Here is a 15,629-nt window from a genome sequence, read left to right as displayed (position 1 = left end):
TACCTGGAGGAAAGGAACATCCCTGCCTCCAAAGACAGAGGGACACTGGGAAGAATCTGAACGAAGAGACCTTCCTAAGTTTTCCTCAGTTTCCCCACTGTGTTCATACTCTTTTGTCCCATCATATTTTCCATGACTTTCCACTCTTAAGCAAACCTCCTGTAAAAAAACCTCAAGTCTAACTATTGCTTCAGTTCTTCATTATCTAGTGAAGGCTCTGTGTCATTCAGATCATGTGTCATGTGAAAGTTAACATTAAATCAACATAAGTACTTTTCTCTTGTTAATCCCATTTTTTATTACAGAGATCGAGCTGAGAACTTCAGATGAATAGGGGAAAGATATTTTTCTTCCTCTTCATACGCATTCAGCTTTGGGAAATCAGAATCACTTTTGCATTTAAAATGAGGTCTATTTTCAGTGGTTTACTTCCTTGTGGAAATAATCATGTTTCCAGTAATCTAAAGGGAAAAAAAAATCACCAATACAGAAGACTCTCTTAATAGAAAATGTTTTCTTTGTAGATACAATAAAACTTCAAAAAAATCCTGTACATAGGATGAAAAGATAGTCAATCTCTTTGGCACCTAAACTATTCAAGAATCAGAATTTCCCAGAACTGAGAATGATGATAATAATCCTCATGATAATTAATAATATATTCTGTACTTATTATTACTGACAGTTCCATCAGTTGGACCACATGGTCATACCAAAGGGTGGACAGACCCTATTAATATGGACTAGAGAATGGTTTTGTCTTTCCTATGCTTTGTCTTAGTTAATAACATTTTCGTTTTTATCAGCCCTTCGAACTATAAGTAGAAGTTTCATCATTGATTTTTTAATAAAGAATATGGCCTGTTCCTATAAATCTCTTCATAGTAATAGATCTACCACTCCATTTGCTGTACTCATGCTGTACTTTATACTCTGCTATCAGGGCCAAATTCTAATCCTACGTAGGAGCTGCAAATTAAAAAAAAAAAAACAGGAAAGGAGAGCTCTCATTAAATATTCCATTTCTTACCATTATGTTTTTTTTATTATTCTATAGAATTATAAAGGAACTTTAAAACCCAAAAATTCCATGTATGAGGATCAGAAATAATTTCCACCTTCCATAGCATGGAATTATTTTGCCTAGAATATGATTTTAATCTCTGCCTAGTCATTTCTCCCACCCTTAATAAATGGTCGCGTTCCTTGGCATTCATGATCTTTTCTTTTGTAAAGCAGGAGTTGACATTTAAACTGAAAAGCAGAGAGAAAGTTGAGATGAGCAGAAATGTCATTGTGCCCATTTCTTTTTCCCATCTTCCCTCTGTAGGAAAAACATTGCAGGAAGAGCAGATTGAAAGGGTAATGTGGCATAAGCTTTAGTACAGGCGTACTGAGGATAGAGCCTTTCCAGAGTATTCTCCCGTACAGGGTGGCGTCACATGACAACCTCTCCCTACTCTTGATGCTTGCCAGTAGGGCTTTTTTATAGACAGAAGTAACACAAACATTTAATTGGAGCCAAAATGAATTTTAAATGTCTGCAATTTCCCCTGAAAGATACAGTCAATAAAAGAAGAAGATAGCGGGTATGAAAAGAAGGAGAAGAATTTATTGTGCTAAGGAAATTACTTTCATTTTTTTTAAACTATGAAAATGCTAAATTCTATCTGGCAGTCATCCTGCCTTTAATACATATATTCAACTCCAGTAGTCCTAGCTCAGGGAGTATCTCAAGCAAGCCACAAAATCTGTGAGAAACACTCTAAGGCAGGACTTCAGTATATGCATAGCCTCATAAATTCCCTCTCATATGGGAACTTTTATAGGAAACTTTTAAAAATCAATGTTTCTACCTCCACAAAAAAAAAAAAAAAGGGCAGAAATAAAGAACACCACTGTAGGGTGGTTCATTTATTTAAAATTGTTGATTTCCCTTTTTAAAGGGAAAAATCCTATTGACCTGATGTAACCTTAATATCCAATCTAAGTTTGAAAATTTTCCTTCCTGGGAAACAAGATAAAAGAATCATGAAGGTTACCAGTGAACTAGCAGACAAATGTTTAATTTGCATTCTGCAGCAGATAGACTGTTTCTTTTTTGTTTTACAATAGAAGCATACTTTGCTTTTAAATGTAAACAAAAAACATTTATGGTTTTCGTCTTGAAACCTGTTTACTGATATGCATGGGACATACATGACTATATAGATTGGGCAACGTGTATGTGCATCTGTCTGTGACAGTGAAAATAAAAGAAATGTGGTATCAGCTTCACCAGCTCATATCCTACGTAGTTCGTGGCCAGATTTAGGTCGAGGTGTAGATCCAGATCGCTAGAGGTTAACCTTTAGTCCTAGACTGTTTAATACGATGTTGCTCTTAATGACTAGATCTGACTGGATCTAGTAATTTCACACTGTTATTTAAATCAGTACTTTGTTCTTAAAACTTGAGTTGTTTTAAATATATTTCTTTTGCGCTCAGCGCCTCTTATGTTTCCTTTTAGAAATCCCCTTTGTCTTCCTTGCCGCACAACCTTTACCCTAAGTACAACTTCAGCAGCACTAACCCATTTGCTGATTCTCTTCAGTTCAACGCTGACAAGGTTGGATAATGCCATTGTCTTGCCATTCGTTGCCTTTTGCAAATGTTTCGTTCTTTGTTGTGCCTTTGTCCTAGTTCACTGTTTACTAAATTGGGGCAGGGAAAAAAAAAAAAAAAGCAAAACTGTGTGTTTGGAGTGGGCATGCAGATCCTTTCATAAGCACATTTTTTTTTGCCAGAGCATATTCATTTTTATAGCTGAAATTAGATGGCCCTTCTGAACAGTAAGGGAGAATCGTGAGTCCAGTGCCTTTCCTATATTTTGGTGTGAGTTAAATTTTCTGATATTTGAATTTTTGTTAGTTGCCAAATGTATGAAGTACTTTCACACATAATTTATTTAAAGCCTTGTATTGATTTAAATCCTTCTCAGACTTCTACAAGGTGGTCCTAAAAAAGCCCTTCTGTAAGTTAATCACTCCACAAATAATTGTGTGTATGCAGGAGTATGTTGAATATTCATAAAGTGTGTCCATATAAATGCCTGAATGAGGAAACATGCCCCTGTTTCAATGCTTATAAACCTATACTTGGATAGTCTTATATTCTGATGAAATTATAAACCCAGAATTGAAACAAAACCTTACTTACAAGAATCTCTATATGATAATTTGATCATGATAAGGAAGAAAGCTCTCAACAGTTTCAGGAAGCATTTTATGAATATTCATTGGGTTTTCATGTTATTGTAATATGGATAACCAAAGATGTTGTATCTGAAGGAATATGTTTTCTGTTACTATAGGAATTACAGAATTCAAGTAGAGTTATCTTCCGTTGTTCCCCAACTAACCCTTTTGCTCCCACACCATTTAAGGTTTGTCTCAGTGTGAAATTTTCATGAGTAAGTAGGTGTGTTACCGTGTGCTATGTGTGTGTTACACTTGTGTGCATACATGGCATGGAGTGATCTCAAGTGCACTTTGCGTTTTTTGCCAATGAAGGCTAAACAGTCTCTGTTAAAGAATTGTATTTTCGTTAATAAATCTTAAGTGTCAACCACAAGCTAATTACATGATCTCATTCAGAAGGAGGGTTTTCGGGAGTAGTAAAATAGAACACCTAATCGCTTGCCCCTGTAGTAAATATAAATAACAGGCTTGTATTCCCTTTATGATTAGTCAGTAATGTGAGGACCCACCGTTTTAGTTTACTCACGGTATGAAAATGGTGTGCCTAAGTCAGTTCCTAAACAGTTTTTTAGGCAGATTTTGTTATTTTTAAGTAAAATAACCGCTCAGGAAAGATATGCAGCAAGATCTATAACGTTTGCATCCATAAATTTATTAAAATTATGGGAAGTTTAAATCAGATTTTGTCCCCCTTTTTAAAAACCAAATGGGCTTAACCTATACTTGCTAATATTCTCTCTTGTTGTAGAGAAGTTGTTTTTATTTTAACCAGAAAAAAAGTAAATTCCATCCTCCCCCCTCCCCCACTCCCTGCCTCCCCCGCCGCCCCTACCTTAGTATGTTAAATGAACCTTGTTTGTTTGTTGGACATTTTTATTTGTACATTGTTGATTTGAGGGTTTTATGGCACAGTATTTGGGAAGATAACAAGGGTTTTGTTTGCAGTGGTAGTTTTTGTCTGGGTGGCCAGCTGTGTGTAAACCAAACATTTGAACACAGTAGATTCTGTCACTTGAAAATCTATTGCCTATAAGTCTCTACCAATGAGCTCTCTGTTACTTTGCCAGAAAAAATAGTAATTGATATTTATTAGGTTCATTTTGGGGCAGCTTAGCATCCTAACGTGGTTTCTGAATCAATAAAGAAAGATCACCTTCAGTGCTATATAGTTGTAGTATTAGGTGTATTTTGTGGTATTCTGGTTCTTGACACGAGTTAACAATTTCTAACTATTTGTGCATGCTTATCATCTGATGTGTTCTATAGGAAGTTTTTTTTTTTTCATCAAAATCTTTTTCCAGATCCACACATATAAAATGAGGTATATCAGAGGGATTTTTGTATGAAAAAAGGGTAAAATAAGAATAGGAAAAATGTTGATTCAAGGCATCAGGGACAGCTTCATACCATGGTTAGAAGTTTAAGTGGGTATCTCTGAGCGTTGGATTAGGTACTAACTATGGAAGTTGGAGGAGACAGCATGGCATAATGGAAAGTGCAGAACTAAAAGAAATCTAGTACCGGTGTGATTTTGAACAACATCATCTCATGGCCTCAGGTCTTTCATCTGCAAAATGAGTAAAATGAGCTCAGTGACTTATAGGCCTTTCCAACTCTAATATTCTATTTGATAATCTGCAATATAAGAGCTTGATACCAAGCCCTCTTTTTGAAGTAGGACCCATAGCCCCAAGTGACAGCAAGTATGCCGTACTCTGGGTTTGTATGAAGTGGTCTCTTGTGTTTTCTCACTTACCTTGTGAACTCCCTTGGCAAGGGAATGATGGGGCCTTCCCTTAAAACCTGCTCCTCAGATCTGAGTCTGTGCGCTCTGTGCTAACAAACCAGCTCCCCTGGTAGATGAGCCTGCATGTGTAATGCTCATTTTCATGGGTTTGTTAAGAGAGTCATTTGGAGAGAGGATTCAGGTAGCGATGAAGAATTCTTTATATATAGTCTGACTGCCAGCCTTTGAACGCCTTTCATTGTTTGATTAACTTATTTGTTCATTTTTTTTTTTCCAATTTCTTGGAAGACTTTTCTAGACACACAAAATCTCGCCTAGACCCCTGCATATTTATGAAAACTTTTGAATGAGAATTTTTTTCCAAAAGGGGAAGTTTGCACAGTTTTTTTCTATCTTGTCATTTAAGCCTTCAAATTGAAAAAAATCATTGGCCTAAAATACCAAATAATAGTTTAATGAATTATACTTTTTTATTATATATTATGCTATTTTTTACTATATTTAAACTTTACCTGAATCCTGTCTGCCATTGTATATACATTTTTTGATTATATATATGTTAGATATTTTAAAGCCAGTTTTTGACATTATACTTTTATTTCTTTTACTTAAGTTGGTCTTCCTTAGACTGCACATACCCACTGTATTCTTCTTGTTCCCGCAGGCACCCAGTCAGTCAGAATCAGAGCCGGAAAAGGCTCCATTGTGCAATGTGCCTCCACCCCCTTCTTCAGCATCTAAAGAAATGAGCGGCGATCATACACAGTCATCCACAAGCAAAGTCTCAGAAGATGTGGACAAAGAGGATGAGTTTGGTTACAGCTGGAGTAAGTTGTCTTTTGTGATGCATTCAGTTATAATAGCGACATTAAAGTAGCTCTGGGTTTCTCAAGGCTTATGCCCTGGGTGGATAAGTATGTTTCAGCTTTAGTTATATATACTGCAATTTTGTTTGGAAAAAATACTGTTTGTTTTGCCTGGATACAGCCCACATTCCCAAAGCATGAAATCATATTCTTCCTTGCCTCTAACCGAACGTTCCTGCTAAGCCCATTTTGCCATTTGTATGAGCATTAAAGAGGGCAGGGCACTCTCTCAGAACCTAGTACAGGATCCGCCACCTTGCGGTCTTGAACAAGTCATTGCCCCTCTCCAGACCTCACATTCCTCATTGTAAAGTCTGGTTGCTGTTCATATTTTGCCTTGAACTCTGGTATTGTCTTGCCTAGGGTGGTAGCATAGTATGTGTTGAGATAAAAACTTGGGGCCTTTGGCAAGTTGTTTAACTGCCTCTAAGTTTTTGCCCAGTGGGCTAATATCTCTTTTGAAAATTCAGTCCTCACCTCAGGTTGCTAACATCAAATTTGATAATGTCTGAGGAGTGCAAACCACAATGTCTGATGCACAGGAAGCATTCAAAGGCAGCTGTTCTTAGGATCATTGGGGTGTCTGTTTTTCTAATGAAAGAAGCCTTTTTATAAGGAAATATTAAAAATTTAGTGAAAAGTTACTCATGTATCAGTGCTTTAAGAAGTTCTGTTTTAAAAAATATAATTCCTTTAAGAAAGCCATGGTATATGCTTTTAGGAAGCACAGGGTATAAACTTTGTGCCGCTGGATTCTAGAAGGAATCAGGAAATGGCAGTTTATGAAGTTGGCGCAGGTGAGAATCAATATGGAATGCAAGACATCAGCTGTGTAGTAACATTTTCTAAGAGAAGATTTGTAAAGTTTGCAGTTTTCTAAGTCTGTTTTCAATAAAATAAGAATATATTGCTAATCCGTTGAGGTGGCCAGAATATACTCTGAGGAAAACATGAAAGGGAATGTCATGTCACAAGCTACCCCAATACTTAAGGGCTTAAGGAAACAGTTTATTACTGTGTTGTGGTGTTGTGGTCGACTGGGCTCAGCTGGACTGGGCCTTAAGGGTAGCTCACTCGCATGGCTAGAAATCTGTGTTGGCTCCTGGCTGGTTGTTCATCTGGGCCTGTGGCCTAGGGCACCTCCGTGTAGCCTTGCCCTCTCAGATTCAACTCTTGAACATGTGGGATGGGAGAGTTGAATGGTCTCATCTAGTGAGGACATGGGTCCTAAATCTGAGACGGGTACATTGATTTGTCCTGGCCTAATGGCTCTGTGCAATAAGACAGTGCATCCTCTTTATTCTGGGTGTATGTACCAAGTAGCTGCCCAACATGATGTGACACACATAGGCCAGTTTTTCTATGGGAGAGATGTCTCCACTGATCAGTGAAGATAAATCCTTCACTGAGAAGAATGTTCTCTTCTCTGTGAATGATAAACTAGTGCTTTGTTTTAATCGGAGTCTTTTGAGAGTTGGTTAATAATGAATCTCTTGGGCCTGATCACCCAGATGAACTGATTAATTAGACATGATACTGTCTGCACACTAGATGCAAAGAAATTCCTCAGAGTTTGGGTACTCCAGGAACCCAGTCTTGACGCCTAGGGGACCAGAGTTTTCTTAGCTTTCCTTAACTGCCAAGGATTTAATTTTGGTCCAAGTAATGCTCTTTTGAAGCCAGATGACCCTCCATAGTAAAACATCTGGCTGTGAATTAACTTATAATTTGTCGATGTTGTTGTTTTGTTGTGCGTAGAAAATATCAGAGAGCGTTATGGAACCCTAACAGGAGAGCTCCATATGATTGAACTGGAGAAAGGTCGTAGTGGTTTGGGTCTAAGTCTTGCTGGAAACAAAGACCGATCCAGGATGAGTGTCTTTATAGTGGGGATCGATCCAAATGGAGCAGCTGGGAAAGATGGTCGACTGCAGGTTGCAGACGAGCTTCTAGAGGTAAGTTCTTAATGGAAAATGCTGAATTCATTGATGAATTGGTGCACTGGAGTCATCAGTTTCCAGAAAATCCACCCGGGCCTCATATGGTGACTGAGAAAACTGTTGCTTGCCTAATAAAATAGATGTGCTGCAGCAAGTTTGGCTCTAAACCAAATCTCTGTTAAGTAGAGTCCGTGTTCCCATTAACTTCCATTAAAAGGTTGTGACTGTGTCGCACCAGAAACAATTTTTGCCCCAAGACAGTAATAAAGATCACACTTCAAAAACATTTTTTTGTGTGCTGCATTTTTATTAGGAGCTTTTGAAAAGCCAAACGACCAATCACTCCTTAGTAATGAGATTGACCCACTGGACGTTCTGGAAGTTGAATTCCTAATGGTAGAAGCGATAGGGGTCGGGTGAGGTGGGGTCAAGGTTAAGGCTAAATAACAAAAACAATAACTCAGCCCTCCAAACCAAATAAATTTCTGGACCAGACTTTATAGTGTTTAGAATCACATGTGCTTGTTTTGTTTGTCCTTGCCTCCTGGAGGCTGGGATCCACGTGTCTTTATATTGCCTTAATACTCTTCCTTGCACTCCTGTGCTTCTCCCTTGGCCAGGAAGGCTCAGTCAGCAGGGGCTAAGTGACTAGATGACGGGAAGTTTCCATTAGGTACTATTCTGCTTGGGCACGTTCTGCTTCCCAAATCCCTGGTCTGCCGGAATGCTTCTCCCAGCGGCCAATCCCAGGGCCTGATTCTTGAGACTGACTAAGATCTGTGACCACAGGGACTTCCCTTGATGATCTACGGAGGTCACTAGTGCTTCCAGGAGAGCCCTTGCTTCGACAGAACATGCTGGAACCCCAGTGCCCTCCAGGAAGCTTGCTGTGCTTTTTTTTTACAGTCCCAAGTGCTGCCTCTGTTGTCTATTGGGATCACACTACACACACGTCATCATAACGTCGGCTTCAAACATGAGCTTTTCTTTACTCTCCTTCAGAGTTAGGTTCATGTTCTTGGAAGAGACATACATATAATATTTTATAGGAAGAAAAAAAATGACCTGTATATTAGCTAGATAAGGTGATAAGAAATGAGCAAAATTAAAATTTCAGGCTCAATTAATGCTATTTGTTTCTCATAGATCAATGGTCAAATTTTATATGGAAGAAGTCATCAGAATGCTTCTTCAATCATTAAATGTGCCCCTTCTAAAGTAAAAATAATTTTTATCAGGTAAGCACTTTCTTTTTCTGGTTTACTAAGTATTTTTGATTAGGCTTTCAATTCAGAGTTCTTTTGAATGAAAATAAGACATTTATAAATGTATGAGTGTTATAGTCCAAAGTCTTTGAGGTTGCAGAATTTTCTCTAATAATCCTTCTGAGTCCTCAAGTAAAAGAATGAATATAATATGAATCATTATGCTATGATAGGTCAATACTCTTTCTTTTAGAAATAAAGATGCGGTGAGTCAGATGGCTGTATGTCCTGGAAATACAGTAGAACCTTTGCCTTCTACCTCAGAGAATTCTCAGAATAAGGAGGTATGTATTTTCTGTCTATTTCTCTGGGAAGCTTTGACTGATGTACTATGTATTAATTCAGTGAACAATTACACAGCCCTTATTGGGATGTTGAAGATAAATGACTCATAGTCTTGGCCCCCAAGGAGTTTATAGCCTGGTACAAGAAACACTCCTGTAAATAGGCACACTGCTTACGTGGAGGCCACTAGTGGCGTCTGCATGGGGAATAACGAAAGTAGAAAAAGTTGTCAAGTCTCCTTCTGGAGAGAGACAATGACCCCCTAGGGGAAGTGACACATGAAGTGTATGTCGGAAGTAGAAGATGTGGGGGGGCAAAAACCTTCCAAACTGAGGGCATGCACTGAGGAATGGCGTGTGGACTCTGGCTGATGCAAGGAATGTAAATCACAGGGCATCACTGAATAGTGGGAGCGGGGGAGTGGGTTCCTGGTGAGGAAAGGGTCACTGAGAGAGAGGAGGTAGGGTCAGACCATGGGACTCACGATGGAAACTTTGTCTTTGAGGCCTTGGGGACCTCAGTAAGAATTGTATTTTGAAATACTTCTTTGCAAATGGCACAGAGAAAAATCAGAGGTTGTAGGGAAGAGATGATAAACTTAAGAGGAGGAGGAGGGGGAAAGGGACGGGGAGGAAGAAGAAGAAAAGAAAGAAATGGTTATGTCAGAAGTTTCAGAAGTTTAGGATCCACCTTAGTGTCACCTTATCCCTGACTAAATGTACTCAGTGAGGAACAGTGAGTGGTTGACGATCTGTTTGTCCAACAAGCGTTTGCTGAGTATCTGCCTTGTGTCTGGTGCTGCTTTGGGGGCTGGAAATGGGCTGGTGAAAGAAACAGACAAGATGTAGCAAGGTTTGGGTTGGCTCACTTGGTGACTTGGTGGATGGCTGACTTTTACCAAAAAGAATACTAAAAAGCAGATAGCTGTAAAAATGGAAAACATTCTATTTGAGGCTGCTTGAGAACGAAGTGCCTGTTGAAGAGCCCGGGAGAAGTGTACATCGGGACACTGGGTCTAGAGTTTAGAGAGGAATTCCCTTAGATGCAGATTTGTCATTTGTTAGCCACAGGAGCTGAGGCTCTTATGTACAGAAAACACTTAGAAAGAAGAAGAAGGCCAAGGTCAGAATTATTTAATAGCAATAAGAAGGAAACCTAACAAAGAGTGCTCAGAGGTAATGAGGAAGGACCAGCGGGCATGTTGCATAGCAGCCGAAGGGTACATTCTCCAGTCTTGAGTGTGGCAAAGAGGTCAAATGAGGAGATGACTAAAGAGAGTCCATTGGACCTGGTAGCCAGGTGATTACTGGTGTTTTTTTGAGAGAGCAAATGGTGGCTAAAAAATTAGGAAAGAGAAGGCAGTGGCTAGACGGTGAGTCTAGAATTTGGAGTTTTTGGTGGGAGTTCTGATGTGGTAAAGCTTCCGATACTTGTTTAGGATGAATGAAAGGAGGCATAGAGAACGAAGAGCATAAAATGAGAGAAGCCGTGATGATCGTGGTGGAAGAAGGTGCAGATACGGAAACACTGTCCCGTAAAGGAGCGTACAAACACTGGGCGCGTCGGTACGCGATGCAGGCCGCTCGTTCTGGTGAACTGGCAGTCGTTCACAGTGGTGCACCGAGCGAGTGATTTCTCAAGATTAGAAAGGAGAAAATTTTATTTTCGTATGAGTGGGACTGCATATATCCCTTAGGAAAATGGAATATTTTAGTAATCTTCAAGTAAAACGTTTAATAGCTCCCAAATTCACTTGATGACTAACAGAGTGAAAAGGAGTGAATGGCGCCTCTGCTCGTGTTCTGTGCTTAAAAAGCGAGTTTCGCCACTTGGTAGCTGGGTCGCTGTTAGATTTCACTGAGAGGAAATGCAGGCAGTCTTGAGAGCTGCTTTGTGTCTAAAACAATTTGTGGTCTAAAACAATCGCTGTCTAATCACGCCTTCTTAGTATTTTGAAGAGTCTAATGTTCATAAACGTCATGAAATGTTAGAATAATAACGAATTCTAATACATGAAACAATTTTGATGAAGTGGCCCTTATTAAGCAAAAATACATAACACTCCGTTGTCTATTTTGCCGTTCTTTCCCTGTGTCAGGCCGAACCAAGTGTGACTACTTCTGAGGCACCTGTGGACCTCTGTTCATTCACAAACGTGCAGCATCTGGAGCTTCCCAAGGTGAGTCTGCTTTGCGTTGGAATGAAAAGGTGTGAGCACCTTCACACCAGTGGTCTAATTTACTGGCCCTCAGAAGTGTGCTGTCTAGACCAGCAGCATCAGCATCACCTGGGATCTTGTTAGAAATGCGGCCGCTTGGGCCGGCCCACACCTATGGAATGAGAAACCCTGGGGGTAGGCCGAGGTTTGGATTTTTGTAAGCCTTCTTGGCGATTCCGGCGCACACGGAAGTTTGAGAATTACCGTGTTAATTGATACTTTAGCAGGGACTAAGCTTTTCCCGCCTTTAGGATTATCTCCCAGCATGACGGTTGGCAGTCTCTGCTCTGATACATTCACCAAAGACCCACTGTGGAGGAAATAAAAAGAATAAAGAAACAAGTTATAGTCTTTGTGCTTCATAAAACCGAAAGCTCCAATTACTAGAAGTTTCACTGATAAACATCAGCGAAGTATTTACTTTTGAAAAGATCTGAACCTTCCGTTCAAATGACCACTTCAAAGAAGTGGTTTCCTGAACAGAAACCTAGAAATGCTTTCAGGTGCTGCGGGCTCATGCTGGAATACAGGCAGGCAGTAGGTGAAGGAGAGCACAGAGCCCTGGGGTGCTCAGGGAGAAGGGGAAGGCGGCGGGGCGGTGGGATATTCGCCATGGGCGGAAAGAAGAGAAGTGGTCCATACGCCAGTCTTCAGCGATGAGGCAGTGCAGTGTGATGCTTACCGCTTGGGCTCCAGAGTCTGTCTGTCCACCTTCGATCCTTACTTCGTCAGGTACACACCTGACACATTACGCGATCTTCCTTTGCCTCCATTTTCTCACCAGTAAATTGGAGATAATAATATCACCTTTGACCTAGTTTTAGAGGTTAAATAAGTTGTATGTAAGGAGTTGGCATAATGCCTGGCGCACAGCCAGTCTTTGTTAAGTATTTGCGAGGGGTGGGGTGGAGGAAGACTGTGGCTCTTGATTTTGTTTCTTTTTTTCAATAAATAACTATGAGCAAAATGGATTGCCCTGGTCCTGTCATTTACAGTACACGTAGAAGTCATTATTATGCACAATTTGTCTCCTGGCAGAAGGAGAAGTACATCAAGTCATTAAGGTTTTTGCCTCTTCTACTGAGAAGTTCATACACTTCAGGAATCCCTTGCTCTGTTGCCATGTAAGAGAGAGGATACCTTTCTTTCTCTCCTGCTGATTTCAGATTGAGTTTCCTTTTCCTCCTAAATCCTGAAGTGTCAGAATTTATAGTATTTAACAGTGCAGTTACTTCCCTACAGTTTGTTAATTATGAAGCATTTAAATGTAGGCTGGATTCATTATACTATGTGCTTTTTTTAAAATACAGGTTTATGCGTATCTTTAGAAAAGCCCAAAATAATATATATTTTTTACAAGTACTTTTCATGGCACTGATTTAATGTATTTACCGAGGGTTTAGTATATCCTAGAATATGAGTACCCAGGAAGTGTTGGGGGAGTGACCCAGCTAAACAGATGAATAAGGAACAGAACACAGTAGCAGCTGAACAGGCAGATTTAGAGCCAAACCTTCCGAGTCGGAGCCCTCGTTTGCCTCTTACAGGCTGGGACCTTGGATAGGGTTCTTAATCTGGAAAACTTCCCCTCTACCAAATGGAGATCATGGTAGTGCTCGCCTCATAGAGTTGTACTGGGAATGAAATGTATGTTGTGTGAAGAGTCTAGAACCTTGCACACATACATCAACACTGCCTGTTTTTGTTGTCGTTGTTGTTGTTGTTGTTTTTATTGTTATTAGGAAGGAATAAGCTGGCAGAGAGGGAGATGTCTAACTGCTTGTTGGCACTGTTTTTTTGTGATGCTTTCTCCTCCTGCCTCAGGCTACCTGATTAAGGTGTTCTTTAGATGTTTAATCGTCCTGATCCCCTGTTCAGAATCTTTCAAGGACTTCCATTCCCAGACAGATAAAGTCTCTTGACCTGGCATTCAGCAGTGGAGTGGACAGAGGCCTGCTTTGTCAGAAGCCCTTCTGAGTGATCTCCCATAAATCACTTGGAAGCTTGATATCACTGGTCCCCACTCTCCTCTTCTGTAGATGGGGCTGCTTGTTTCAGGGGTTGCTTCTGAGATTCTTCAAGCTAATGGGCAAGCTGCCCTCATTCTACAGCAGCTTAAGAGCTATTCTGTCTTTAGCCTACTGCTGATTTATTCAGCAGTTGTCTAACATGTACACTTCCCTTTCTGAAATAGTTGCTGTGGGGGAAACCTAAGAACTAGGAAGAATGTCAGATTTTATTGCCCACAGAAAGCTTCTGATTATATGTCGATTTCAAACACATCTAAAGCTCGGTAACTGAAATGTATTTATTGATGAAAGCCAAAGTGAATAAAGGGGAATATTCAAGGATCTTTTAAGATCAGCTGACAGAAGAAGCAATCAACTATGACTTAAAATGTGGGCTCTTGGAGCCACTTGACTTTTCTGGGCCTCAGTTTCCTTACCTACAGTATAGGGAAATAATAATACCTTTATATTGGAAGTATTTTTGTAAAGATTAAATGAAAGAATTTGTATAAAGCACTTAGCGTGGTGTGTAAATGTGATGTGTCTCCTGATCATATGGGGGCCCCCGCATGTGGGGTGACAATCTGGTGGAAGCCAATGGCACAGGTGGTAAAAGCATTTACTTGTAGTAGAACAAGGAAGATAGAAATTTATTGAACACGCCGCAGGGGAGCAGTAGGCAGGACAGCAAAGGAGAGGCTGTCTGCAACCAGGGAGGGACTGGGGGCCATAGTTAAAGTGAGAAGGTGAGGAGGTAAGGCAACAAATGGAATTTTCCCTGTTTTGGTAACTGTGCCTGGTTATAAGTAGCCTATTGGTTAGTTAGGGCCTGTGGATATTTTGAGGGGGGGTCACCTGATGAGCCTGCCTATATTCAGCCAGGGGGTCGCTGTGGGCTCTTTCTACATTCCGTCACCCAAGCCTGTTTGCCTAAAGCGGCCTTTACACTTGGCACAGTTTGAGTTATTATTTGCAAGTTAATATTTTAACCATGAGGTTCTGAATGCTCCACAGAATGTAGCCTTGGAGGAAGCCCTTGCTAAAAATGACATGTTAAGAGACGGCATATGGTATAAGCCTGTCCACTCTGAACCCCATTATTAGTCGACTCTGGGAAGAAAATGCAAGAAAGCAAAGAAGGGAGAATTAACCAATCTTCTAGCATTCATACGTCATCTGCAGTTCTTTATCCTTTATACTCCCAGTATTTTGAAAAATTACGTTTATTTGACAAAAATTAAAGGTAAAGTCACTGTGTTCTGTACTTCTCAGCAACCCTGTGCGATTGGTTTGGCTTTTCCCACTTGTAACAGTTCCCATAACTCAAAATGGTACCTACCGCTAGAACTTAAACTCTAGTCTTACATTTGCCATTCCTTGTTTCAACTTGCAACCAGGGCCCATTCACCTTTCCAAAAGACCTGTGTCTTATGAGTCTTCTACTTCATTCAGACTGACTTGTATCAAGAGCCCATGGAGATTTGTTTTGAGAATTCATCCCTCCTTGCCTCTGCACTTGGGATGCCCTTCTGCTTTCTTTTAGCTTATCTACACCCTGGGTAACTCAAGGCCTAGTTTAATCTAATGCCTGTTTATTTTGACATACGCCTTCAACATTCTGGCCTATGTAATGCTTACTAGTGATATCTTCATTTATTTGTCATTTAACGAATCATAGCTCAAGAGCATGTCTCTTGCAGTAAACATTCATGTGGATAAGTTTTCTGTACGTCTGTATTGCAAACACGTTAAAAAGGGAGAAACTGCCATACTTTTTCTCCCATGACAAGTGGGGGGTTACATAGTATGGGGTACCATAGTTCATGCCAAGTATGTGAGAAGGAGGAATGCACGGATGCTTACATGCCACGTGTGCACAAAGGAAAGATGTCAAGTGTACTTGAAGAATACAAGGAGGGGAGAATAGTTTTTGTTACTGTTTCAAAACAGAAATTGTAGTAACAGGTCATTTCTAGTTCTGTTTTGACTTCTTAAACACTTGAGACAGGTTGATTATCTTTTTTTTTCTTTTTAATCCCCCCCCCTTTTGAAGTGAGAAA

The 15,629-nt window shown here is 40.0% G+C and overlaps 1 protein-coding gene across 9 annotated transcripts in view; it reads left to right on the top strand.

The window, feature by feature from the left end:
* Positions 1–15,629, top strand: part of MPDZ (multiple PDZ domain crumbs cell polarity complex component) — a 162,106-nt gene that overhangs the window by 124,051 nt on the left and 22,426 nt on the right. For 5 of the 9 annotated variants that reach the window (XM_042912484.1, XM_042912483.1, XM_042912489.1 and 2 more), the window contains 6 exons: positions 2,510–2,608; positions 5,651–5,813; positions 7,611–7,807; positions 8,939–9,030; positions 9,251–9,341; positions 11,441–11,521. In XM_042912484.1, the coding sequence (XP_042768418.1) occupies positions 2,510–2,608; positions 5,651–5,813; positions 7,611–7,807; positions 8,939–9,030; positions 9,251–9,341; positions 11,441–11,521 (723 nt within the window). The remainder of the gene's footprint in view (positions 1–2,509; positions 2,609–5,650; positions 5,814–7,610; positions 7,808–8,938; positions 9,031–9,250; positions 9,342–11,440; positions 11,522–15,629) is intronic. The other 4 variants (XM_042912491.1, XM_042912488.1, XM_042912490.1 and 1 more) reach the window with 1 other exon arrangement.

Source organism: Panthera leo, chromosome D4 (genome assembly GCF_018350215.1).
Source record: "Panthera leo isolate Ple1 chromosome D4, P.leo_Ple1_pat1.1, whole genome shotgun sequence".
Classification (NCBI taxonomy): Eukaryota; Metazoa; Chordata; class Mammalia; order Carnivora; family Felidae; genus Panthera; species Panthera leo.
Note: the sequence above shows the minus strand (reverse complement) of the source record. Positions and strands in the feature narration are given on the sequence as shown.